Source organism: Molossus molossus, unplaced genomic scaffold (assembly GCF_014108415.1).
Source record: "Molossus molossus isolate mMolMol1 unplaced genomic scaffold, mMolMol1.p scaffold_m16_p_5, whole genome shotgun sequence".
NCBI classification, from domain to species: domain Eukaryota; kingdom Metazoa; phylum Chordata; class Mammalia; order Chiroptera; family Molossidae; genus Molossus; species Molossus molossus.
Window position 1 is genome coordinate 7,645,780 of NW_023425388.1, and position 25,151 is coordinate 7,670,930.

Below are 25,151 nucleotides of genomic sequence, written 5' to 3' on the forward strand. Positions count from 1 at the left end.
CTTGGGTTCCATGCCACACACATGACAATCTCACTCCAGGACACACCATTCAGCCCCACAAGGGACATCGACATCACACACATAGTCTCAGATTCGTGGAACGTGTTGTGCTTTCGAAGCACAAGAAAAAAAGCCTCAGAAAGATATTCCCCACGCCCCGCCGGGAGGCGTGCAGAAGTGCATTGCATTGTTCGAGTGTGCTGAGTGACGGGGAAACAGCTGGGGATAGCACTTTCAAAGGGAGAAGCAGTAGAGGAGAGAACGGTGTGGTCCTGGCCCCCAGAGTTAAGACTCCAGCAGGGAAGAATGAAGTATCCCCGGGCCTAACCCCCAAACCGCCTGGGATCCCAGCGCTAAGACCTAGGAAGGTGCAGAACTAACTGCAGGAGCAGACAGGGCGAATGTTTGCTCTTCTCAAAACACAACAAAACACGCTGTCTCTCGCTCCTGCCTTTCTCCCCTTCCCAGCCGAGCATCAGCGGGGTCTCTCCTATCTGTTCTCTTTCTCTCCACAACCTGCTGAGACGAGGCTTCTGCCTTGCTGTCCAGTGCCAGCCAAGGTCACCAATGACCTGTGCACACTAACCGATCATCACCTCCTCCAGCCTCAAGCACCACTGACCAGTCCCTCCTCGAAGCTTCGGAAACACCTTCCTGGTTGTCCCCCACAGCCCTCCCTCGTCAGTCCCCATGGCAGATGTCTCCCTCCTTCAACTGTGCTCTTGGAAACACTCTGTACGTCATTCCGGAGAATTCTTTGTCCCCAGACCCCGCTGCATCATTTTCACACTACAGTCCCGTTGTCCTCTCCGGACTCCGTCCTGGCACGGGGCACCGGGGCACCCTCCGTGAGAGTGTGGCCCGAGCACGGTTCAGCCTTTCCTTTCCAGCACCCTGGACAGTGCCCAGGGCTTAGTGGGTGCTCAATAAACAGCTGCTGAATACATGAAGGAGAGTCGGAGGTAGATTTTCCCCGAGTGGAGACTAAGTACCGGAAATGCATGTTCTGGGGAAAAGGAACATGTGTGTACATTGATAGAACACGTCTGTATTGTGCACCTGCCAATTATACACAAAACAGAGGGGGCAAAAGATCTTAAACTGTCTGTTCCAGGAGACAAGAGAGAAAATGTGTGAACATTCTATTACCCCAAACAAAAGCCTGCACTTCTTTCCCAGCCCCGTGGGACTACCCACACTTGCATAATGAGATTTTACAAAACAATCACGCAATGAGAATGACCATGACGCTCACGTGACAGGTGGGGGTGGAACACACTTCGAACGGGATCGTTTTTCTCAGCGGAGCAGTGACGGGCACCCAGGGCGGGGCCAAGGGCCGCTCCGCCGCTCAGACCATGTGTCTGGGCAGGGCCTTCCTGCCTGTGTCTGCTCCCTCACGTAGGAAGGGGGTGATTGACCACTCTCAGGGGGCTTGTGAGGGGTACACGCAGTCACGTGTGTTAACTTCGGGCTCTCAGCCAGTGGGCGATAAGTACCAGTGTTGATTTCAAGTCCAATGTTGAGCAGGAGGTGGGAGACCAGGGCCATCACTGGTGGCCATGACATCCCAAGGAATCTCTGGCCAAGGGCTGGTTCCAGAGTGATTTGAATCCAATGGATTCTTCAGGAAGATTTCTTCTGGGACATTCTCGGGGACAGTCAGGACTTCATTGCCATGCCTTGCTGTGCCCACATAGAGCTCATGCATTTTTTTAAATTATTATTTTTTTTACAGTTGTCCCTCCTTTTTCTCCCACTGACACCCTCCTCACCTCTCCCCCCACCACCTCACTAGTGTCCGTGTTGATTGGTTGTGCATATATGCACATAAATTCTTTGGTTTCTCTCTCCCCTCCCCCTTTCCCTCTGAGGTTTGTCAGTCTGAACCCTACTTCCATGTCTCTGGATCTATTTTGTTCATCAGCTTATTTTGTTCATTACATTCCACAAATAAGTGAGATCATGTGATATTTGTCTTCCTCTGACTGGCATATTTCTCTTAGGATAATACTCTCCAGGTCCCTCCAGGTCACCTCAAAGGGTAAGAGATCTTTCTTCTTTACAGCTGCATAGTATTCCATTGTGTCTATATACCACAGCTTTTTTATCCACTCATCTACTGATGGGCACTTGGGCTATTTCCAGATCTTAGCTACCATAAATAGTGCTGCTATGAACGTAGGGGTGCACATTTTTAAAATGAAGCATTTTGTAGGGTTTTCTTTCCCTCATTTTGTTTTAATGCATTTTGACACCTTTGGTGACATCTTTTGTTGCCCTGAATCTTTCTAACTTGCCTATCTTTCCTCTTGTGGAGCTCCTATGTTGCTTGAGGACAAAGTCCTTTTCTTTGTCTCTCAGATGGTCCTCAGAGCGAAGACAATAGGACCCCCTGGTCCCTGTCCCCAAGATGGGCAGGAGACTGTGTGAGCCCCCAGTGGGAGTGGAAGGGACGCAGACGAAAAGGCCAAACCTGCAAAAGAGCTGGAGGAAGCTGGAGAGAATTCACCAGGCCAATTTCCCAACACACTGTGCAAACGTCTACTTAGTTTCTCTAGAACTGGCTACAATGGATGCCCCACTGCTCTTAAGTATCAAAGGACAACCACAGTTAGAAGCAAGGGGACAGCGGAGGTCGAAGGTGCCCACCACGTGCCCTGGCAGCTTTCTCCAGCTCCCTGGTATCCAGGGCAGGCCTGCAGCGAAGGTCACGAGGTGAAATGTTCCCGGGGGCAGCCCTGAACCCCAAACACACAGCAGCTGATTATTTCCTCGCTCCTCCGGTGGACAGCTCTGAGGGTGCCCAGACCGCCTCCCAGGAGGGCCCCAGCAGGCTGAGCCCAGGTGCCCCGGCTCCGCTGCGCTCCCCCTTCCTGCCTCACTTCTGTCCCCTCCGTGCGCGTCCCGGGGAGGGAGAATCAAGGAAAGTCTGAGTCACCCGGACCTTACCTTACACGCTCCAAAGACCAGATACCCTTTAACTCAGGCCCCTCACAACACAAAAACGGAGGGGTTAGGAAAGCTAAGCTCCTCCAGGGCTCAGCACTGACTGCACACCGCTGTCGCCCACCACGACACCCGCACCCCCGCGCAGCCTTCGGTGGGCGCGTGGGGCAACAACCGCACAAAGCCATTTGCTAATTGCTGCAAGAAGGTAAAACATTGCGTTAATGCAAAGAGCTGGGCTCTGCGTCTAGTTAGCAATAAGCAGCTTGAGATTTCTCAGATATCACTGTCTCTTTTTCAGCAGGTTAATAAGAAAATTAGCAGATAATTTAAATAATGGCTCATTTAACACAACAATTCCTAATTACATCAGCAGCCCATCTGCCGAATCTGCCAGGAGAGACCCACAGCCCGTCCTTTCCGGCCCAGCCAGGCGGGCTGTGTGCCCACAGTCGTTGCACGTGATTGTAGCGCCGATCTTGTTAATCAGGTTCTGCAGCGCTTCAGTTCTAGAAATGAGTCTCATTTGCTTAAACACATCTTGTTGAAGAAAGCAAAAATAATTGCCACGCGCCATTTCTCCACAATCTAAAATTACGGTTGTTTTTATAAAGAAGGGGGAAACCGTTTCCAAAGGGCTCCACTTAACACAACCAGATGTTGAAGAAATTCGCTAAGAGGAGCTGGATCGCACACTTTATTCAGGCTCTGCGTGTGCACGCATGCGTGTGTCTATGTGTCTGGGTGTGTATGTGTGTGTATGTGTCTCTGTGTGTGCACACACGTGCTTGTACTTCCACTACTGCACCGCGGGCCCTACTAGAAAAACACATGTCAAGAGTCATGCGGATTCCTTGGCTCCTTCTGGGAAAGCCACAACTGCCAAGTGCATGGTAGGGAGGGGGCCAGGCTCAGCTGGCCGGTTCCAGACCTGGGACAGCTTTCTGAATGCTTAGGGCTTGGCAGGTTAAGACGGGCTGCAGAGGTTCAGGTTGAGAGAGCAGGATCTGAGGTGTGGGTGGGCTGGTGTGAGGTCCCCGTTTAAAGAACCTAAAAGTCATTCCCAGATCTGAACCCTCGGCACACAGGGGCTGCCTCTGCCTTGCTGGCTGAAACCTGCCCTGGGGTGGCGGGCTGCTTACTGGGGGGAGGGGTGCCCTCAGAGCTTTAACGTTTCAAACCACCCACCCCTGTTAGGAAGAGCAGAAAGGGGAAGGTGGCGAGATTTTATCACGCACCCACAGCCTTACAGGTGCTGGTGAAGACTGTCCATCCCTAGGACGCTGGGTTTAAGTTCGTTTTCCACCTATGGTCCCAGGATGCACCCTGCGGAGTCCCTAAAGCAGAACAGCACAAACAATACCAGCCTGGGGTCCGTCCCACCTGGATCCAAGCCCGGCTTAGCCTGCTGTGGGCTGTGGAACCTCGGGTAAATTGCACACCCCCTCTGAGCCTCGGCGTCCTCATCTACCAAGAGGGATCACGAAGAGATCCGAGGAGCACATGGAATAAGTGTGATGCAGCCAGGACAGTGCCTGGCACTCTGGGGTGCTGGGGTGTCTTCATTTCTCAGAGAAGATGGGGGGGACACTGTCTTTCCTTTTGTTGCAGGGTTGACTTCTATTGCTGAGCCAACACGACTTGTGTCACAACCCCCACCAGCCGTCCCTGGAGGCTCTGCACCCCAGCTAGTCCAGACACAGGTCGGAAGGGGCGTGCACAAGCCCCAGACCTGGCGGGGCTGAGCCGTCCGTCCTGGGGCGCAGCAGCCGGTGCTACGGCGGGTGGTGCTGAGACGGGTGTGACCATGTCCTGAAACACGAAGTGACCCGTGGGTGGGCAGTGTCCCCACTCGGCTGGAACAACGCAGAGTTCCTTTCAGGGAGGCTCCACTCCTAGTCACTGATACTGTTTTCATCTGCCTGCCGTTCCCTCCCCGCCCTGGTCAGCGGCCACTCTGTCCCCTGGGTGCCCACCTCCTCCATTCCCTGCCTCTCTGCCTCCACCTCCGTGATCTGTGTGTCCTGTCTCTTCTACACCTGGACTCTGCCCACATTCCTCTCTCTCCCTTGCTACCCCAGTGGCTTCGGCTGTGAGCTCTGAGCACAGGCCTGGGGGCCGTCCTATCCCAAGAGACTTAAGTCCAGTTAGTTTGAACTCTCTGGCCTGGGTTTCTCAGGCCCTAGTGCCCTCCTAGGATTCTGGTGAGTCAGGTCTTCCAATGCCAGGCCTCCTGGGCTCTGGGGACAGGTTTTAACAATAGCATTAAGCATTCTTGGGAAAGAAGGGAAAACCATCACTGCCCCTTGTGAAGCCGTCTGTGGGTTTGCAGCGCCTGGTCTCATCCTGACACGTGAGAGCTGACTCCCGGCTTATTGCTTCATAGTCTAAGGCTCCAGCTGCCCTGTAGGCTGCTGAGACTTGAAGAAGACATGCGCATGCAAGTCCCGGGGGTGCGATCACACATCCAGGGCTGCCCCTGGGCCAGGGACTGGCAGATCCAGGGCCAGACCGGGCACCGAGTCACCCCTGGGCTCAGAGCTCACGGAGCAGCCAGTGTCGCACCTGAAGGAGGCATCTGGTTTGCCATGGTGGCTGCACACGGTGACAGTATCTTCAGGGATCACAACATTCGATGCTTGGTCCTCTTCCTCTTGGGCAGGGAAGCCAGCAGGGATGAAGAGAGGAGCTGCCCTGAGCAGCCTCACATCAGCCAAGCTTCTGGAAGTTGGAGATGGAAGCCAGGAAGTGCTTATTTGCTTGCCAGAGGGTACTCAGGGACAGGGGACTGGAGGCTTCCGTCTGCTCAACCAGCACCCCCTCTGGAGGGGAAGCACAGGGGCTCCGTTTCTCTGGAGCATGTCAGGTGCCTGGACGTCCCTGCCGGGGCTGCGGGCGTGTCCCTCTGCCTCCCAGGTCACACAATGTACCTGCTGGCAAGATGCCACCCTGCTGATTGAGAATGAAGGCGGATATTTAAATAGTCATGAGTGAGAGTCACAAGGCTGGACCACATTCACTGACGCCAGTGAAAACAATGATTCTTTTTTCCCACGTTCACACTAAACTGCTTCTCAGATAGCACCAGTAAAGAGGACGAAGGGAGGTTCACCCCCAAATGTTGGTGATTGAGAGGGGGCAAGGAGGAAAACCTCTCTTCACAGAGGGCAAGCTAGTCTTTGCTGCCCCAAAGAGACAACTAAAATGACTCCCTAAAGCCCTTCACACATTTTCAGGGATTTCAGAAGATGTCATTGTAGCTAAAAATCAGCTCTTCCTGCACTTGTCCCAAAGGACTATAAATCGATTCTCATCAAAGGTGCCATGTCTTAACTCAAGATATTTCTGCAGGTCCCTTTTGCTTAAGAGCTGGTCATGGCGATTGAAGAGCCATTTCAGATTAACTTCACCCTGGTTCCCAACATTCAGATATTGTCAGCTTTTAGTAAATGTTTAAAAGAGAAAAAAAGAAAGATAAAGTGTAAACATGTGCAGCAACAGGTATGATTTTCAAGTGACTGTTACAGTCAAACCTCGGTTCTGCAATATCTCCCGTCATGAGCAATTGGCTTCTCGACCTGACAACTTTTTATGCTGATACCTGTACAATCAGTCACCCGTCTCTCAGGCGACACACGAAGGAGATAATACGAGAGCATGAGTCAGTGTACAGCTAAACTGCGAGTTATTAACATCTCAGGAAATTATGCTGTGAACATCTTTGTGCTTTTTTCATTTTTGCTTTTGGGGGTCTGGAACATGTTAATTCAATTTACATGATTTCTAATGGGAAAAATATTCAGTTTTGAACACATTGCTTCTCAAGCAGCCTTCAAAAATGCAAAAAGTTTGAGAACGAGGTTCCCATTTTTACTGTTATGGTGACTCCTCACTATTACTCTAGGTAGTAAGAGTCATTTTCTTTCACTGTATAAAAGACATGTCACATAAACTGGACCATCTGAACTGTTTTTAAGTGTACAGGTAAGCGGTGTTAAGTCTGTCCACACTGTTGTGCAACCATCTCCAGAACTCTTTCCATCTTGTAAAACGGAACCTGCCCTCATGAGACACGTTCCCGTTTCCTCCTCCCCAGTGGCTGGCACTCATCATCTACTTTCTGGCTCCATGAACTTGACCCCTCTGCGTACCTAATGGGTGCTGATCTCACCGAGCACCATGTCCTCATGGCTATTCACGCTGCTGCGTGTATCAGAATGCCCTCCCTCCAAGGCTGAGAAATAATCCACTGTATACACAGGCTGCATTTTTACAACCCATTCATCCGTCAGCGGACACTTGGGTGTGTGCACATGTTGGCGGTTGTGAGTGATGCCGCTTGCACACAGGTGCACAGATATCTCTCCGAAATCCTGTTTCAAATCTTCTGGGAGGATTTTTTTTTTTTTTTTTTGCAATAAATATGTAGTGAGCAGCTTCTACATGCTTGGGCCATGGAGAAGAAGATACAGTGTCCCTTACGGAATTCATCACCTAATGTTCTGACAAAAGACCAGCCTCCTTCTTTGTAAGGTTTCCAGTCTGCTGACTTGACAGGATAGCGCAGGTAGCCAGAGCTGATTCACTGGAGGTTTAGCCACTGACTTACAAGTTAATTTCATGCCCAGCCGCTGTGGCTCAGTGGTTGAGCACCGACCCATGCACCAAGAGGTCGCCAGTTCAATTCCTGGTCAGGACACATGCCCAGGTTGTGGGCCAGATCCCCAGTGGGGGGCATGCAGGAGGCGGCCAATTGATGTTTTCTCTCATCGATGTTTCTATCTCTCTCTCCCTCTCACTCGAAAGTCAAAAAAGGAAAAACAAATTTTAAAAAGGTTAATTTCTCAGCCCTTTCCCCTGCCATCAACACACTTAAAAAGATACCTCGCTGTGTTTATTAGATTTGTCAAGATACCATCACCAATTTGAATACTATGTAAAACAAGAATTAGGAAAGATTTCCGAATAGGGAGATGGACGGCCAACCACACACTCCGTTATTCTGAGCATCCCAATGACGAAATAGTGACTGTGCTGTATTTAAAACCCACCCACCCAGGGGCCTTGTAGGTTAGCCTCTCAAGTTCACTCTCTGAAAATACATGTGCGATACTGACTACCGTTAAGTGTTTTGGAAGCAGAAAATGTGACTTACGCCCCAAGTATCACAAAGGGACAAATACCGTCTAGCGACATGGATGACTATACACGAGTATGTGAATAGCAGCGATGGGTAATCCATGATTCCTCATATCCAGCTCCACACGGAATGCTGTGACCCCGCTTTTCCACTGACACCTTAAAATCGAAAACGTTACCCCATCGTGTACTCTCTGTGCCCTCTGGTCTCACCAGCCCACACACTTGGACTTGTAACCAGTCTGCCGCCACTTAAGGAACAGGCTATTTCTATGTGGTTTGTAAAAGGCCTTGAGAGTTTCTCCTTGTTTAACTCAGGAGAAAAAGTATTTTAATAGGCATATAGCAATCACAGATCTCATTCTCTGCTAAAAAGATTTTTTAAAGCCAGTCCAGGTAAATTCCCTTCAGGAGAGACCTGAAATCTCCATTGATCACCACGTTTCCATGGTGCCCAGATATTTTGAAAGAATTCTAACCCAGAGGAGAAATGACAGGTGCATCTTTGTTTTGCTTCTATGCCAGTGAAGCACAGACGTTTTCTTTTTTTTTTTTTTTATCCTCACCCGAGGACATTTTCCCACTTTTTTGTTCAGGTAGAGTGGGAGGGAGAGAGAGGAACAGAGAGAGAGAGAGAAACATCGACGTGAAGGGACACATCGAGTGGCTGCCACCCGCACGACCGACCAGGGCCGGGGACAAACTGCAACCGAGGTACATGCCCTTAGCGGGAACCGAACCCGGGTCTCTCCGGACCGCAGGTCGACGCTCTAACCGCTGAGCCAAACCGGCCAGGGCAGTACAGACATTTTCTTAATTGGGGTATAGAACAGTCACATGGAAATCTCCCAGAACATTCTAGAGATGAGATAAACTAAAACTAGGCAAAAAAAAAGAAAGAAAAGAAAAAGAAAAAGCAACATATTAACCTTGGCAAAGTCTTCCTGTCCCTTCCCCATCATGGTGACTTCTCAGGGTCCATTTAACATCCATCTTCCTATCAGCTTCCAACAACCCACTGATTAAACACATGATCAAGTCTCATACATGTCAACTAGACATTACCCAGACCATGACATGCACAGAAAACACTGGATCGCAAAAGAACTTAGTGCAGAAGAATTCTTAGCAAAAACTGTATAATATGCTTTCACAATTCCCTAAAGCATTAAAAACAATATAAAAACCAGCATGTACAAAGATGGGTTTTGCACTTGGTAGAGACTTTCTAGCCCTTCCCTACACCCGCCCCATCCAATCAGAGCCTCTCACAGGGAGCATCCAAGTGAAGTTTTAAAACAGTCAAGTTTTAGCCGCTGACAGCGACTCTGAGCCCTGCTGGCCTCGCTAGTTTGGGAAATGACTCTTCCAAGCTGCCCCGTGAACGCCTGTGATCTCCGTGGCCAACGGAGATTTCACCCAGACGCGAGTGTCAGCGCAGACCTTGGAAAAACAATTCGGCACTCGATGTCCTGGACCGGATCGGCAGGAGGGGTCTCTCAGCCTCACAGGGCGTGAACTCGGCCCCTGCCTCGCACACCCGCGCCGGGCTCGGGCTCCGGGACAAAGTGGAGATGCGAGCGGGCTGCTCATCTGAAGCGCCCTCTCCCGGAGGGGCTCCGGCGGAGCTCAGGGAAGTGCCGAGGCCGAGACGACACCAAAGTCACAGCTGAAAGCCGCCTGCTCTTAAGTGGCGGGTTTCGCAGGAAACATTTCAATCCTTTTCGTTTCAAGAGCTCAGAAGGGCAGGCAGCTAGATGGTCTTGGCCCCTGGAGAACTGGCCATAAAATAAGGCGTAATTTTCTGGGTCACCTGAATGTCACGATTTTGCCCCAAGTGGATGTGTCTTGATCTGTGAAAAACAAACTTAACTCTATTAAATGTGCTTCTCTCCCGTCTGTCTTCAGCGCGATAAGAGCAGGTGCACAGTGGGCGCTGAGCAGCTTTGTTACATTAACATCCATTTATTGAAGAACAAAAGATTTAATAAGACAAATCATTTTTATGATCCAGAAAATAAGCCAGGGGGGATAGCACAGCGCAGGCACAGTTCCAGCCCCCAGCGCCTCCCCATTTCTGCCAACATCACACAGACAATGGAACAGGAGGGTGGGGGACCTGGGCCACCCGCACCCTGGAAGCCAAGTGGGGGTGAAGGCAGAGTTGGAAGAGCCACCAATCGGGGTGGGGACATCTGGGGTGACAGGACAAAAGCCCAGCGACCTGGGCAGCTTCAACAACAGAAATTCCTTTTCGCAGTCTGAGACTAAAGTCCAAGATGCCAGCAAGGTTGCTTTCTCCCAAGGCCTCGCCCCCTGGCTGGCTGCCTCTCCATGTGGCCACCCCTCGGTGCCTGCGCACACGTGGTGTCTCTCTCTGTGTCACCTGTCAGAGAGGGTTAAGGTCCACCTGACTGCCTCATTTTCACTGAAGTACCGCATAAAGGCCCTCCCTCCAAATGAAGTCACATTAAGGCACTGGGAGCTAGGAGATCCCCCTATGATTTTGGGGGGACACAGTGCAGTCCACAGCAGGGGGTGGGCCAGCACATGCAGGGATAAGGCCCTGAGACCCTGCAGGTCACACGGTTTCAGTCCAACCCAAGCCTGCGAACACAGAGACAGCAGTGAACGCGACTCGACGTGACCTTGGCGTCTGTTTCCATGACCTCCTGCAGCTCAGTGGATTCACTACGAACAGGGAAGGTAAACGGCTTGAATGAACAGATGTGGACGGTCTCATAAACTAGTCAAAATTTTGCTCCATCATTTTCACCCGCATGTGAAGCAGAGCCCAGCAGGAGAGAAATTCTACCCCAGGGTTCGTGGGAGCAGGTTTGATGGAGGGCCGGCGTGGGCAGGGGCAGGGGCAGGGATGGGCATTGGCTAAGGCGCCCAGAGCCACCACGGCAGCCACCGAAGGGGCAGGCCGGGGGCAGAGCTGGGAAGGGAGCTGCTGCCGCGGAGGGAAAGCAGCCACGTTCGCCCGAAGGAAGGGTGCCTAGGCCTTGCGTGCAGGCTGCTCTCTTGTCCTGATGGGCCGACCCACAGCCAGGAGCAAAGGGAGCTGAGCAATAGTTCCTGGGAGCTGGCCACCCTGCCGCGGGACAGAGGGCCCCTACTCACTGAGCCCCCTGGGTGTGCCCTTTCATCTGGCACCCAGACCTGATGCCTCCTGCTAGGCCCTGGGCTGGGTCCTGCTGCCACCCTCAGAGGTGTCCTAGCACCTGCTCCTCACTGACCCCCCGCTCTGGTGTTCACTGGGAGCAGGTGGGAGGCGGCAGGACCGGCAACAGGAAGGTGGGGCAGGCGGGCACAGGGGGAGAAAGACGGGCAGACCCCAAGCTGCACCTTGACCTCTGAGGTTGTTCCTATAAAAACGTGGGCAGGGCTGAAACTCAAGGCGGTGTGATTCCTACCCGCTAGCTGGGAAGAGGGGTCAGGTGGGCCCACATGGGCAGTGACAGCGACCCCTGTTGGGAGTTGACAAGTGTGGACTGGATCAAGCTTTACTTCTATTCTGGGAAGCTCCCGAGGAAGGGCTTATTGAAGAAGGCAGCCAGCGCGTTCTCCAGAAGGCCAAGCGTCAGGGACAGCCAGGTGCTGGGCGAACGGAGGGCGTTCGCGGAGCGTCTGTGCCTACCCAGGGACCGGCTGCAGGGCAGGGGCTGCGGGGTCTGTTCCCGCAGCGGGGGTTCTCTGGAACCAAACCAGCCCACCCTTCCTTTCAAGCTTCTGAACTCTCACGGACTAGTGACTGAAAATGTTTGGATAAACTACACCATCAAGAAAAATATTTCTCAGTACTCAACCCTCCATGTGTGTACATCTGTAACATGTGCCCAGGCAACTTAGCACGGCGGTTCAGAGCACAGTCGGGGACCAGCCCACCTGTTCCGAATTCCGGCTCTGCCTTCATGAGTGGTGTTGCCTCAGCAAGGTAACCGCCTGTGCCTCAGTTTCCTCACCTGTAAAATGGGGACAGTGAATGGCAAACCCTCGGCTTCCCTAACATCCATCAGGAGCTCTGGCAAACTAACCTGAAGGGACTACCTCTCTCTAGTTTGTTTTTGCTTAAAGAACAGAAATTGTCTGGAAGATTTTTACACAAGTCATAAATCCCATTTCCAGGTTGAAGGTTCAAAGTGTTTGAGTAGGCAGCAAATTTCTATCATCTCTGGTAATGGAAAATCAAATGATGATGGAAACATTTTAACATGTCTTCAAAAGCCTCTCTCCATAGCTGGGTTTTCCTTTGAAAAGCAGTTTCTAACTCGGTGTTAAAATATCACCTCAAAGGGACACATTTTAATTGTGCTTATTATTTTTTCAATATCTAATACCTCAGCCGGCCAACTGTGACCACTGTAACAGCCAGCCGCTCCGGGACCGCGGCTTTCTGGGCACACGACTTGCCTTTAGAGGCCTCGCTGTTTAAAACCAGCCAGACCGATAAAGTGCTGAAGTCTGCGGACGGATGCAACAGCCTGCAAGCAAAGGAACACGTGAGAAGACAGAGGGCATGCTCGCGGAGCTGCAGTCACCCCGACTTCGGAGACCTTTGTCCTGCACAGCCTCCCGAGCGAGGCGCCTACACGACAGGTCCACTTTCTTAGAGGAGCAGACACGTGGATCCTCCCCCTTCTCCACCAGCTCTCCTCCTTCATTCCCGCGCCTCGTACTCCACGTCCAGTGCCCATCGGTCCCTTTGTGATGGTCGCTCCGGTTGTTACAACCATTTGCTACGGCAGTGCAAGTGCGGTGACAACGAATGGACTTGTGAATTGCTTTCCACAGTTTTTCCCAGCCTAACTTTGGTACAAACTCCTAGAAGTGGATTTCTGAGCCAATGGAAATTGGCTAGACATTTCCAAACCTCCCTCTGCAGGGTTTGCAGGATGAGACAGCATTTTAATAGAACTGTCCCTTGTCATACAACCAACGGCCTTCTCACACGCTTTATAAATTGTTCTTCTCCATCCTTGAAGGAAACCTTAGGCAAAGCTTGTATCTTTCCAATAGCTTTGTGGGAATACAGTTATTTTTAGGTATGATAAGTCCTGCCCTATGCAACATGGACGCTGCTATCTGGCATCTCATATCACTGGTTTGTCCTGGATTCAGAGACCCACTTGCTGCAGGGAAGGGGAGACATGGGGTGACTCGTTTCTATGCTCAGGACGACGTCTCTGATTTCAGGACCAAAGGGGGAGTGGGGAGGATCGTTCTTATTGGACTGCATGACTGGTTTATTCTGGGCATGGCTGATGCCTGCACACTCAACCCTCCTTTTGTGGGGTATGCAGTGGACTCCCCTATACCCACCAGGGGTGGCCCCTACCTGCAGCTCCCTGATGTGGGCAAACCCCTGCTGGCCAGTGGCCACTTACATTCCCTCCCTAGTCCCTAGCCCTTGACAGTGAACCCAGGGGTCAGCAAAGGTTTTCTGTAGAGAGCCAGGCAGTGAATACGGCAGGCTCAGCAACATGACCTCTGTCTCGACTACTCAGTTCTGACCTTGTCGTGGGGAAGCAGTCACCGAAAACGTGGAGACACATCAGTGTGCCCGTGTGCCAGTAAAACTTCACAACAACAGGCGGGTTTGGCCCATGGGCCTTAGTTTGCGGATGTCCAGTCTGGAGCCCTTTTGGTGCCCAAAGTTTAGACCCCAGTATCAGGGTCCGTATCTTGCCCAGTGGAAGTGAGGGCCTTGCCAATAACAGCAACAACGACAATAACAAAAGACATTTAGACATGTCCTCTTCTCCGGAGACTTCCAAGAGAGGAAAAGAAGGGCAAATTACCATAAACCATCTTTTTTCTTTACTGATTTTAGAAAGAGAGAAAGGGAGGGGGAGAGAGAGATAGAGACATCAATGAGAGAACATCGACTGGCCGCCTCCTGCATGCCCCCCACTGGGGATCGGGCCCACAACCTGGGCACGTGTCCTGACCGGGAATCAAACCAGCGACCTCTTGGTGCAGGGTCAATGCTCAACCACTGAGCCACACCGGCCGGGCTATTTTTTTTTTCCTTAAAAAGTTATGATGGTGCATCATTTGGAATGTTTTTGGCTAGAAGGAAACTATAGTTTGAGAGTGGGTCACATCAGTAGAGGTTTGTTTTCCTCCAGATCAAGACGGCTCTGGAGACAGCAGGGATTAGATCAACATCGCAAGGAAAATCCGTGTATGATCACTGCGGTCAGAGGTTGGCTGTCCCTGTTGAAGGCCTTGAATTTTTATCAAAGGCAGGAAGGGGGAGAAATGATCATCTCAACCATACCTGCCACTTTCATGAGAAAATCATAAGCTTTCCCTGAAGTCCCCCTGGAGACCCCCACCTACATCCGCGTCCACAGCTGTGTCCTCAGCCACACAGGAAGCTACAGTGCTGGGCCAGGGAGAACCGAGTGGGGGAAGGTGCTTTGGTTCCATCACCCAACTCAAAATATCTGCCACAGGTCCGGTAACAGAACCATTCTCATTGCCACGTTTCAAAAACCAGACTCGGATAGAAATAATGAAAATCAGCCCAAGTGAGTTGTCATCTTGCCGTGGAGAAGCGAGGGCCGTCCTTGGGCACACAGGGGCTCCGCCATCTGGAGACCGCCCACACATGGCAGTGTGGTCTCTTCTGTGTGGGCGGAGCGAGCAAGAAGGTGGACAATGAGAAGTCGGCTGCCCGTGTCCCACAGGGCAAACAAGCCAGCATGTACTCACACTGACCGAAGGACAATGAAAAATATTTCTATGGTTTTGAAATGTGTGCATACTTAAGCCTCGATGTTATATCACCCATACGCGAGCTACTAGGCAGTAAATCCTAATGCATACAAAACGCACAGAAGCCACACTTCAGTGAACTCGGCTATGATGTCATCAGAGTGCAGGAGGACCGGGAACTCGGTGGTTTAGTAGCACCCGGCGCCAGCCACTCAAACGTCCTTGTGTTCAGAGCTCGGGGTTCTAAGGCGGCTCTGTGCTGTTTCTCACCTCCAGCTCCTCCCTGCCCCGGCCACTGTGCCTTGCTCGGTGCTCGAACGGCATCTCCCTCTTAGAACACGGTTCAAAGTGCACCCAGCGATGAGGCGCAATGCAGGCCGGCTCACAGAGCCGCGTGAGCTGGGTTCTCGATGCTGCAGGAAGGGTCCCCAGCAGAGCTGTGCACTGTTCTGGGGTCCCTGGGCTGAACGGATGTTCTCAAACACATTCAGCGGTAGGCAGGATTCCGGTTTTTATTCCTCAAATGTTAGCCTCTCTTCTGCCTTCACAGTCCCAGGTGCACCTGCTCAGAAAGGTGTTCTTCCGTGGCCCCTTCTAAAGCCGTCTCCTGTCCTGTAAATCCACACTCGCTACCAGCTTGCATGGTCTTCTTAGCCCATATCTGCAATTCTGTTTACCTTACAGTCCACCTTCCAGCAAGCAGAGGTTCTATACCAGCAAGGAACGTCTTTGTCTAGCCCACTGTTGCCTCCCAGGGCTTAGAACCGGGCCTGGTATACAGTCGGTGCTTAAGAAATATGAAGGAAGGAAAGTGTACTCATTCTTTGAGTCATATTCGAAATTCTTCCTTCTCTTTAATCCCCAGTCACTCCAGTTAGAAGTGACTTTGACTCTCCCACTGAGCCTTGTATCCGGTAAGAACAACAGGATGTTAGGACAACACAGGACTGTAACGACGGAAGGGCGACAGGTGTCAGCATGCGGCCACTCCCCCCATGCCCACGGCAGATGCTTCTGACAGATAGCTTCGCCTCACCGCTCTGGGCGGCTGCCCTCAGGCCAGCTGAGCGGGTGTGTTGAGTCACCAGGACTCCTCACCCTTGGCACTGTTGACATTTGGGGTGTGTGTGTGTGTGTGTGTGTGTGTGTGATGGGGAGACTGTCCTGTGCACTGCAGGACGCTGAGCAGCATCCCTGGCTTCCACCCACTAGGTGACAGAGGCACCACCAGAGAGCCAAACCCCACGGAGGGCCCAATTTCCTGGTTTGAGAACCACTGAGTTGGGCCATTTGCCACCCCGGGGTGAAGCTCTGGTCCCAGCCCCCCACACTACCATCTCCTGCTGGCGTTAGTGAGAGTAACCACTGTCCCCCAGACATTCTGTTACGGAACCATTTGTAACAACTGATGTGTCCTGCACGTATCCAGCAAGTACACTGTTACTAGTCCACGGGCAGTCTCACCTCAGCAACAAGGTAACCGCACCTGTGACAAGGTATCCGGCAGCACAAGGCAAGGGAGCCGCACAAACTTTGGGATCGGTGCGACAGAGAAAGGAGACGTCTGCTGGATCTAAGGATTCAAGAAGCGGTGCTTGTGTGTCCATGTCTTTCTTCCGCTTTGTTCTCCTAGTAGCTCATTGTTCCTGAATTGCGAATTGCTCCGCGGGGCTAGGAGGCTGGAAGCGGGCGGTCGGCACAGAGGCTGAGCAGCGCTCCAGAGCGCTTTCCCGGGTCAGGCCACATGATCCCGTGCCCTCTGCCACCGGGAAAAGGTTCTGACTCAACTTTCCACCTTTTCTCCCCAGGGCTCCAGGTTCCACCTGCCAACACAATCTGGGTGAGATTTTCCAGATGGGCAGAGGAAACGTTTAACCAAAACAACTGCGTTCAGGAGGAGAGAAAACATACACATTCTGCACAGAGAACCAGGAAGAGGGGAGAATCTGGCCTCTGCCGGAGCCTCCAAACAGTGTCCCGGGGCTGGGGCGGGGCTGGCTGCGGAAGGACCCAATAACATACAGCTTCTCAGGCCCGGGTGCAGCAGGTCTCGCCCAGGGAGTTGGATGGGGTCCCAGGAATCTGTCCTTCTAACCAGCTCTGTATGGCTGCGCCACTGTGGTCAGCCAGTTCTGTGGTGCAGGGACCCCAGCTGTGGCCAGACAGCCCGCACCCCCCTCTCCCCTCCCCCCTCCCCACCGAACCAGGTTCTGCACGTGAACAGGTCCCTGGGGGCTTACCCGCCTGCAGGTGGACCTCAAGCTACTAAAACTCTCACATTTGATCACGGTGGGTGTCAGAGCGTGCGGAAAGAATCGCAGTCCCCGGGTCAAATCGCCTAATTTACAGGAGAGCAAACTGAGGCTCTGAGAGGGGGTGCATGTGCTCTACGCCCAGCATCTGAGCAGCAGGCCTGGGATCAGCCCCCGAAACGCCCAGTCCCCATATGACTGCACAAACCACGCAGTCCCGCCTGCTCCCCGCCTGTCTGGCTGAAAAGCGCTGCGGGATTTCCCGGGAGCAGTGATGCGGGGGCGGCTCTGGGGGCCCCACTGAGGCCTCTGGAATCCTCGCCACCATCACCAAGCAGCAGCTTCTGTTCTAGCTGCAAGTCCTCACCTTGCCAAAGCGGCAGGCCCTTTTCCACCTTTTCTCCCCAGGTCCCCTCCCGAGGGGCTGCCCTGTGGGCTTCCTTTGGCTTCGGGCAGGGGGTTTGCATGGCTGGGAAATGGAGTGGCTCCCTGGCCGCCAGCAGGGTCAGTTTGGCAGGGGCTGGAGACGTGTGGTGGGAGCACGAGGCTGTCCTTAGGTATAAATGTGCCCTCTGCCACTTCTAGTCTAGTGTGAGACGAACGCGGACCGATGGAGCTGGCCCTGGGCACCATGCCTCCCTCCCGACAGTCCCCTCATCTCCCTGGAACGGAGGTGGTGAGACGTGTTTGCAGGTGCAGGCCTACGATGTGCCCTGGGACCTGTGTTGGACAGTAGCACCAACTCAAAATCTACTAGTTTTGTTTCCTTAATGTGGTTATTTCAGAGAATTTTCCCTCTTTGAGAATTCCAAGACCAAAACAGCAACCATTTTTTATTGAGTAGCAATGGGCAAAACAACATCAACAACAACAACAAAACAACCATCAAATACCCCCTCTGGGCCAGGAGAGGACAGAGGGGAGGTGAGTGACAGGCTGCCCATCCACGTACCACGTGTGAACTCTCCACGGCCAAGGGAAGCAGCCCCGAACACGGGACACACACCCTGGCTCACACTCCGCCCCCAATATGTATGCATGAGGGCACAGAAGCCCGGTGGGCCGTCCACCCGCCGCACGGGTGTGCTCTGCTTCCCAGGTGGCACCTGTTGTCACTATCTTCCAATGAGCTCCAGTATCAACATTAAGTCCAGCTGGACAAGCAGAACAGAGGGAGTGTGAGGAGGACTCGGTGACAGATGGTTGTGGAGCCCAGTGTGAGCAGAAGGCCATTGTCAGCAGTAAAAGGAGCTCTTTGGTGGAAGAGACAAGCGCCTTGCTCACTGTCACACAGGACCCAGTGCCCACTCCTGCTACTCTGTGCGGGGCCAGGGCGAGAGTCAGCAGCCATCAACCCCACCCTCAGCCTAGGCAGACGCTGAACACCAGGGCCAAGGGCTTGCCCTGCTCTGTGCAGCATCTGAGCTATGAGACAAATCCAAGGCAGACACCAGAAGGGGAAACACCACCTGTAGGTCCCCCTCCTGAGGTCCAGCTGGGCATGACCACGAGGAAAAGGGCACTGGCAGCAGCTAACCCCAACCTTCCCCTGTAGGCTGTTAGTTAGAAGCGTCAGCAATCATTCCAGGAGGAAACAGGAAACTCAGAGGAGGTGGAGCCCAGCTTCCTACAACAGAGGAAATCAGACAGATGTCAAGAAAGTGCTGGGCAGGGTGGGAAGATGAAATTGGCGGAAAAGGTACATATCACATGTATCTGATTCGAACAGGGTGACAGACGCCTTACAAAGTCTTACAAACATGACCTAAACTTTGAAGCGTTTCTTCATGTGTGGTTGACATGCGACTGTGGTGGTCACAGGTGTGTAAGCACCAGGGATCTGAGCTGGTGCGAGCCGAGGAGGGTTTCCCTATGGCCCACAACGCTTCCAGCAATTCTAGAATCGGTACGACATGGTGAGGGGCTCTTTAAAAGTGTAAGCTCCCTGGCTGGTTTGGCTCAGCAGTTAGAGCGTCGGCCTGCGGACCAGAGAAAAGTGTAAGCAATTACTCTCTAGTGAGAAAGCCGACACAGAAATGCAGACAAGGATCCTGCCTCCTTCTGCCGCTGTCCCCTGGGGCACAGTCTTGTCACAGGCTCCATGTGAATGCAATGCCAAAATAGCGCTTTGCGACCACCGTCGATGGAAGTTATGGATGAATTCCAAGTCAGTTATCGTCAATGAAAAGATGGGTTAGAATGAAAGAAAAAAAAAATCCAGGGAGTACACTTAGAACAAACTTGTGCATTCAATTATGTCCTCCTCCCCCAAAGACAGGTTGCAGTTCTAAACGCCAGTCCATGACTTTATAGATGTCATCCAGCTGGTGAGGTCAGACTGGACCAGGGTGGGTCCCAACGCTGAGACACACACGCGGCAGGGAGAAGGTCATGTGAGGCCGGAGGCAGAGGCCGGAGTGAGGCAGCTAAGAGCCCAGGAAGCCAGGCAGAGCAGGCGGCCACAGCAGCTGGAGAGGCTGGAGGGACCCTCTGCCAGGGCCCTCGGAGGGGGCAGGACCCTCCCTGTTCACTCCCTGATTTTGAACTTCTGGCCTCCAGAACCGTGAGAAGACATTTCTATTGTCTTAAGTCCCTTAGTTTGTGATAGTTTATTGCAGCAGCCGCATTGGTGAAGAAAGGGGAACTCAGGCCGGGCCCCTGCCCATCACCCCATGTGATGTTACTGGCAGCCAGGCCCCTGCCATCAGTCCAGTGCTTCCCACTACACCACGGCGTCCACAGCTAATGAAGGTGGTTAGTTAAGAAGTCCACGTGCAACCCGACCGGTGTGGCTCAGTGGCTGAGCGTCGACCCAGGCACCAAGAGGTCGCCGGTTCGATTCTCAGTCAGGGCACATGCCCAGGTTGTGGGCCCGATCCCCAGCGGGGGGCACGCAGGAGGTGGCCAATCAGTGTACTCTCTCATCGATATTTCCATCTCGTCCTCCCTCTCCCTTCCTCTCTCTCTAAAATAAAGAAAAAGAAAGAGAGGACAGCCCACATGCAGAACGCCTAGCATGGTGCCCACCACGCCATGTGCCTGAAATGAAGGCTGGCTATTAATGTTATGGTTGTGAACGGTCCTCAGACTCTGCCTCCAAGCTGACTTCAGGGGTGTCCTGGGCTGGCCTTTTGCAGTCCTTCCTAACAGTGCTGTTGGCGCTGAAGTCGTCCTCTCCAGCTCCGAAGCAGCCGCCTTTCACTCAAAGAAGCTGGTGAGAACCTAGCTTTGACCTTCTTATTCTTTTAACCCCAACAATCTTTTCCTTTTTCCTTAATTGTTTACCTTCTCGGTTTATCCCGTCAAATCTCGTCTTGCTGGGCATCGCCTTCCTTTTTTCAGCCTCGTGGGCAATGAGCTGAATGTAATTTTGGGACACTGGACAGCTTACTCTGTAAGAGGACAAACTCCCAAACTGCATAGGCTTGGTTCATATTTTCAGTCCAAATTCTTCCCTAAAATTGTGTACTAAGTAAGAATCAAGTCAATGCACCAGGATTAAAATGCAAGTCCCTAAATCAATGTTTGTTTTTTTTAAAGTTATGTTTCGATTGATTTTTTAGAGAGAGATAGAAACATTGATGTGAGAGAGAAACATCGACAAGCTGCCTCCTGCACGCCCCCTACTGGGGATCGAGCCTGCAACCCCAGCATGTGCCTTGACTGGGAATCAAACCAGGACCTCTCAGTCCATGGGATGACGCTCAATCCACTGAGCCACACCAGCCAGGATAATTTCTGGGTTTTTTTACATTCAAATGTTTAACTGTGAAAATCATTTGCTGTCTATTTTATCCATATTAGTGGAGATGACAGGACATCTTTCAACAGAAACCCCTAAATCTTTCTAAAGCCATTACAAGGTGTATAGCTGCAGACCTTTAGGATCTTCAGTTGGATTTACTGTGTTAGCTGAAAGTCCTTTTTTTTAAATCATGGAAAGTGCTGTAATTATAATCACTTTAGAACACCCTTATTATTACTAATAAGACCAAGCTGCACAGTGCAAGCAGATGCCGATTCTCTGCTGGTAGAAGTCACATAATGGCATCAAACATCCACACTCATCTCCATGCCAACGTGGTCCTGCTCTCACCTGGGCTTCTGGGCAGAGGCCTGTGATGCCTCGAAGAATGTCAGGCAGAACGAGGGACCGCCAGTTCTTGATGAGAGCATTCAGGGAACCGGCGCAGCATTCAGGTTGGCTTTGCCATGGCGGTGGGACAGGGGGGTGGTCGGTAGAGCCCTGGTTCCCGTTGAATCTCTCTCACTTTCTCTCCCATGCAAACCTGCGTCCAACTAGTCATCATGCCCAGAAGGAAGGGGAAGAGATGAGGGCACGGCAGGACTGGGAAAGTCCGGGTCTGGTGACACGTGAGGTCCCTGGCACCTTGGGGTTTAAGAGGTTCAGGGACCTCTGGCTGGAAAGGGTAGTTTGAAGCCCAAATACAAAGAAAAGAAGCCAGGAGATAGGAAGGCAAAGGAGCCTAGTGGTTCAGGATTTGCATTCTGGAATCTAGTTTTTGGGTCCTGTTTCTGGTTCCTCTGCTTTCTTGTCCTGTTGCTCTGGACACGTCATTCAGCCCTCCAAGCCCCAGTCTCCCCATCCCCTAAATGGGGATGAGAGCCATGAGGTGGTGTGAGGTTCCCCAGGGACAGCGAACATACGAGCACAGGACTTCCCGGAGGGGAGCCCTTCCCTCTATCTATGACTATGACTTAGTTCTTGGAAAAGGCTTGGCTATTTACCACTTGGATTTACAATTCCATTTTTTTCCCCCCTCCACCTAAGCAAGTTTTGGGCTTCAGAGAAATCTGCAGAGAAAAAAAACACATGACACCGGGCCACGAAGAGAGCAGAAAAACTCACTCTGGGTTCAGAAGTCACTCCCGGCTGGCTGCCAGCCCGTCTAACCTGCTGCAGACACCCTGCTGGGGATCAGACATTTCAGGGGAGACAGGGAAAGAAGTGAATCCTAATGCACTTGTCACTACCACCTAAGAGTCCACAGCAGGCATTTGGAAAGATTACACACATAGATTTTGCTATAAAGAAGCTTATTACTAAATCAGGCCAAGAAGGAGGCACAGAATATTTCACTTCCTGTCAAATGTAAAAGTTAAATCTAGATTGTAAAAAACAGCCTTCCTTGGAAACATGCTAACGTTTAACTGAGAAATAACCTTCCCAGCCAAGGTAAAGACGAGCATTGGGTACTCAATAACTTAAACTTTCCCATTTTAAAGTAAAGGTCATGGGATTAATGAAGAAAGACAAGCTATTATTGATGAAAGATTTTTTTATTTGTTTTTGAGAGCCCGAGATACATATTTTTTAGTTCTTCTTGAGGCTTTTCCCCCTTCCCGAGACAGTCATCGGGACCCGTTTGTCACAGCCACCAAAATCTGCTCGACTTTAGTAAGAATTCCCATCCACTCGAAAATAAACATGAGTTTTTCATCTAGGCACACCTGATCCAATTGGAGAGACATTTAGGGCTTCCCAGGTTATCCTTAGGCCACAAAAGGGGCCCATCCTCAATATCTTGTGAGATCTTGTGAGATTTCAGGAAAATGTACAAGGTTTTACCACCAGCACATGGTTTCACGCGCTGGCCAGCACCAACATCTTGTGGTCAAATTAAGCCTCCTCAGCTGACTCCCTCCAGCCACCAGCCACCCTGTAGGTGGCAGAGGGCACTCAAATGAAAGGCAGCCGGAATCAAAGTTTTGAGCAAAATACATTTTTGAAGGTTTTTTTTTTTTTAAACTAATTAAACGAGCATAGAAGTTAGTCAGTAGAATTTCTTTTTAAAAAAGAATTAGCATGGCATGTCTTTCTCTTAAGAACGTCTTGCATAATTTAATTAGAATTACACCAAAGTCATGAGTCTGTTCTATTTATGGAGGAATCATTGCTGAATTAAAACCCCAATGACAATGTTAGGAGTAAAAATAAAGTATCTTCAGACAGTGTATTCTACTGATAAGAAAATTTTGACTTCAAATCACACTTTGATTAGGAAGGCGGAGGGGGGCCACATCGATGCCTGGGATTTTGTTTTTCTTAAGATTGCCCACCCAGCCTGGGGACATTTATTTCTTGCTACAAAAAGTGCTAAGCAATCATTCTGAGAAAGAGAAAAAGAAAGCTGATTTTATTTTGTCACTGGGAGACCACTTCGTCCCGGAAAGCCTAGCTCAGCCGGTCTGTTTTTCTAGCAGCTTTACTGCATTTAACACTTTTCACGCACGTGTGCAGACACTTTCGTTCCGTGCAGAGGGGCTGGGCAGCGGAATGAGCCAGGGGGGAGCAGAGAGGCCGCCCCCGGGGAGGAAAGCGGTACCGAGGGGACGCAGCCCCTGGGCAGGCAGCCGCCCACCCCTCGGACCAGGCAGCTTTGGGCGGAGCGCATGCCTAAATCCCTCTCCAAGGGTACTGCGCCGCCGGAGGCGGCCACTAGCCTCCTTAGCAAGGGGACAGCGCGGGAAGTGGGGAGCGGACGTAAACAGTAACACAAAGTGATTCCCGGGGAATAACAGCATCACGCCCCAGGCCCACGGCACCTCTCCGGGCTGGAAGGAGGTGAAGCCCTCCAGAAGGAAATCCCCTTAGAAGGAATGTACAAGTCTCCTCTCCCGGCCCAGCCACACGGAACCGGGAGTGATCAAGTTCTGAAACACGTGCACACATCCCTGGGCTACGCCCGCGGTTGGGCTGCCACCGCTCCAGGTCCCGAGTGCGTGCGCCCCGCTCTGGCCCAGGGGAGCCCTCTGAGCTCCCCACCCCCCACCCTAGTCTGCTTTGGGACCACACTAAGCTGCGCGGAGGCACGGCTGGGCGCGCCCTCGAGCCCCCCCGCGCCCCCCAAAGCCCGAGGCGGCAGCCGCGGGACTGCAGGGACGGCAGGGCGCCGGTCCCGGGGGGCGGGGGAGCGCCCACCGACCTACCTTCTGCGGGGGGGTCCCGATCAGCACCTCCAGGTAGTAGCCGCGGCCAGAGTCGCCCTGCAGGTTGTCTACCATGGCCAAGAAGTTGGCCGCGGCCCTGGAGGGCTCCAGGGCGAACGCCAGACCGTCAGCGTGGGGCTCCGCGGGGGGCCCGGGCCCGGGGGTGGGCGCAGCCCCGCGGCTAGAGGCTGAGGCCACCCGGAGGGGCAGTGTGAAGGGCGCCGCAGCCAGCGCCGGGGCGGCGCGCAGGAGCCACTGGGCCAGCAACGGCAGCAGCAGCGCCCGGGCCAGCGCGCCCATGCCGGCGGCGGGGCCCGGGGGACGCGCCCAGCCCGACCCGTCCTGTCCCGTCCGGCGACTCTGCCACTCAGCGTTGTGCGGGGCTGCGGGGAGGGCTGGGCGCGTACCGGGCAGGCGGCGGCGGCGGCGGATGGGAGGAGGGCCGAGGGAGGAGGCTCGGGGAAGAGGAGGAGGCTCGGGAAAGAGGAGGAGGCTCGAAGCCGCCTCAGCCCGCGCCGCCAAGTTGAGCAAGTTGGTCGCCGCTGCCCCCTCTGGCGGGCGGCGGCTGCCCCGCAAGGGCCGGGCCCCTCCCCCGCGGCCAGGGTCTGAGCGCCGCGCGGGGTGCACGGGGGTCCACACTCGCCCGCCTCGCCACCCTCGCCGGTCTCCGGCCGCGCCTCTTCCCTGGGGAAACTCGTGTCCTGAACTTCCTCGGAACGCGCCCCGGCGGCCACGGCCAACGGATGTGACGAGGCTCATCTGATACCAGGGGGGAAAGTTTCGGGAACCCTTAAAGGGGAAGCGAGGGCCTGAACCGGACCCCCTGCCCCGCGCGCGAGGGCACCCCGCCGGTGTCCTCTGGCCCTGCAGGGGCGGGGGCTGTCAGGGGTTACTCAGGGGTCAGAGAGGAGAGGAGAAAATCGTTAAAAGAGCCTTGAGCATCACAAAGCGAGTCTGCGCCTCCCCTCGCCAAGTACGTACTGCTGCCCCGGCCCACCGGTCTGGCCACTTCCCGGGCATTTCCCGGGCGCTGCTGCCCACCCCTGGCCCCATTCCTGCCCACTCCCCTTCCTCATCCCCACGTCGGCTTCGGAGAGCTTTTGAAGTGGTCTGGGGGAGGCAGGCGGGGACGCG

The 25,151-nt window shown here is 53.0% G+C and overlaps 1 protein-coding gene across 1 annotated transcript in view; it reads right to left on the bottom strand.

Annotated features, from left to right (window-relative positions):
* Positions 1-24,435, bottom strand: part of BACE2 (beta-secretase 2) — a 68,133-nt gene extending 43,698 nt beyond the window's left edge. Inside the window, exon 1 of the mRNA XM_036243485.1 lies at positions 24,018-24,435. Coding sequence (XP_036099378.1) covers positions 24,018-24,317 — 300 coding nt within the window. The 5' untranslated portion in view covers positions 24,318-24,435. The remainder of the gene's footprint in view (positions 1-24,017) is intronic.
* Between the last annotated feature and the right edge of the window lie 716 nt (positions 24,436-25,151).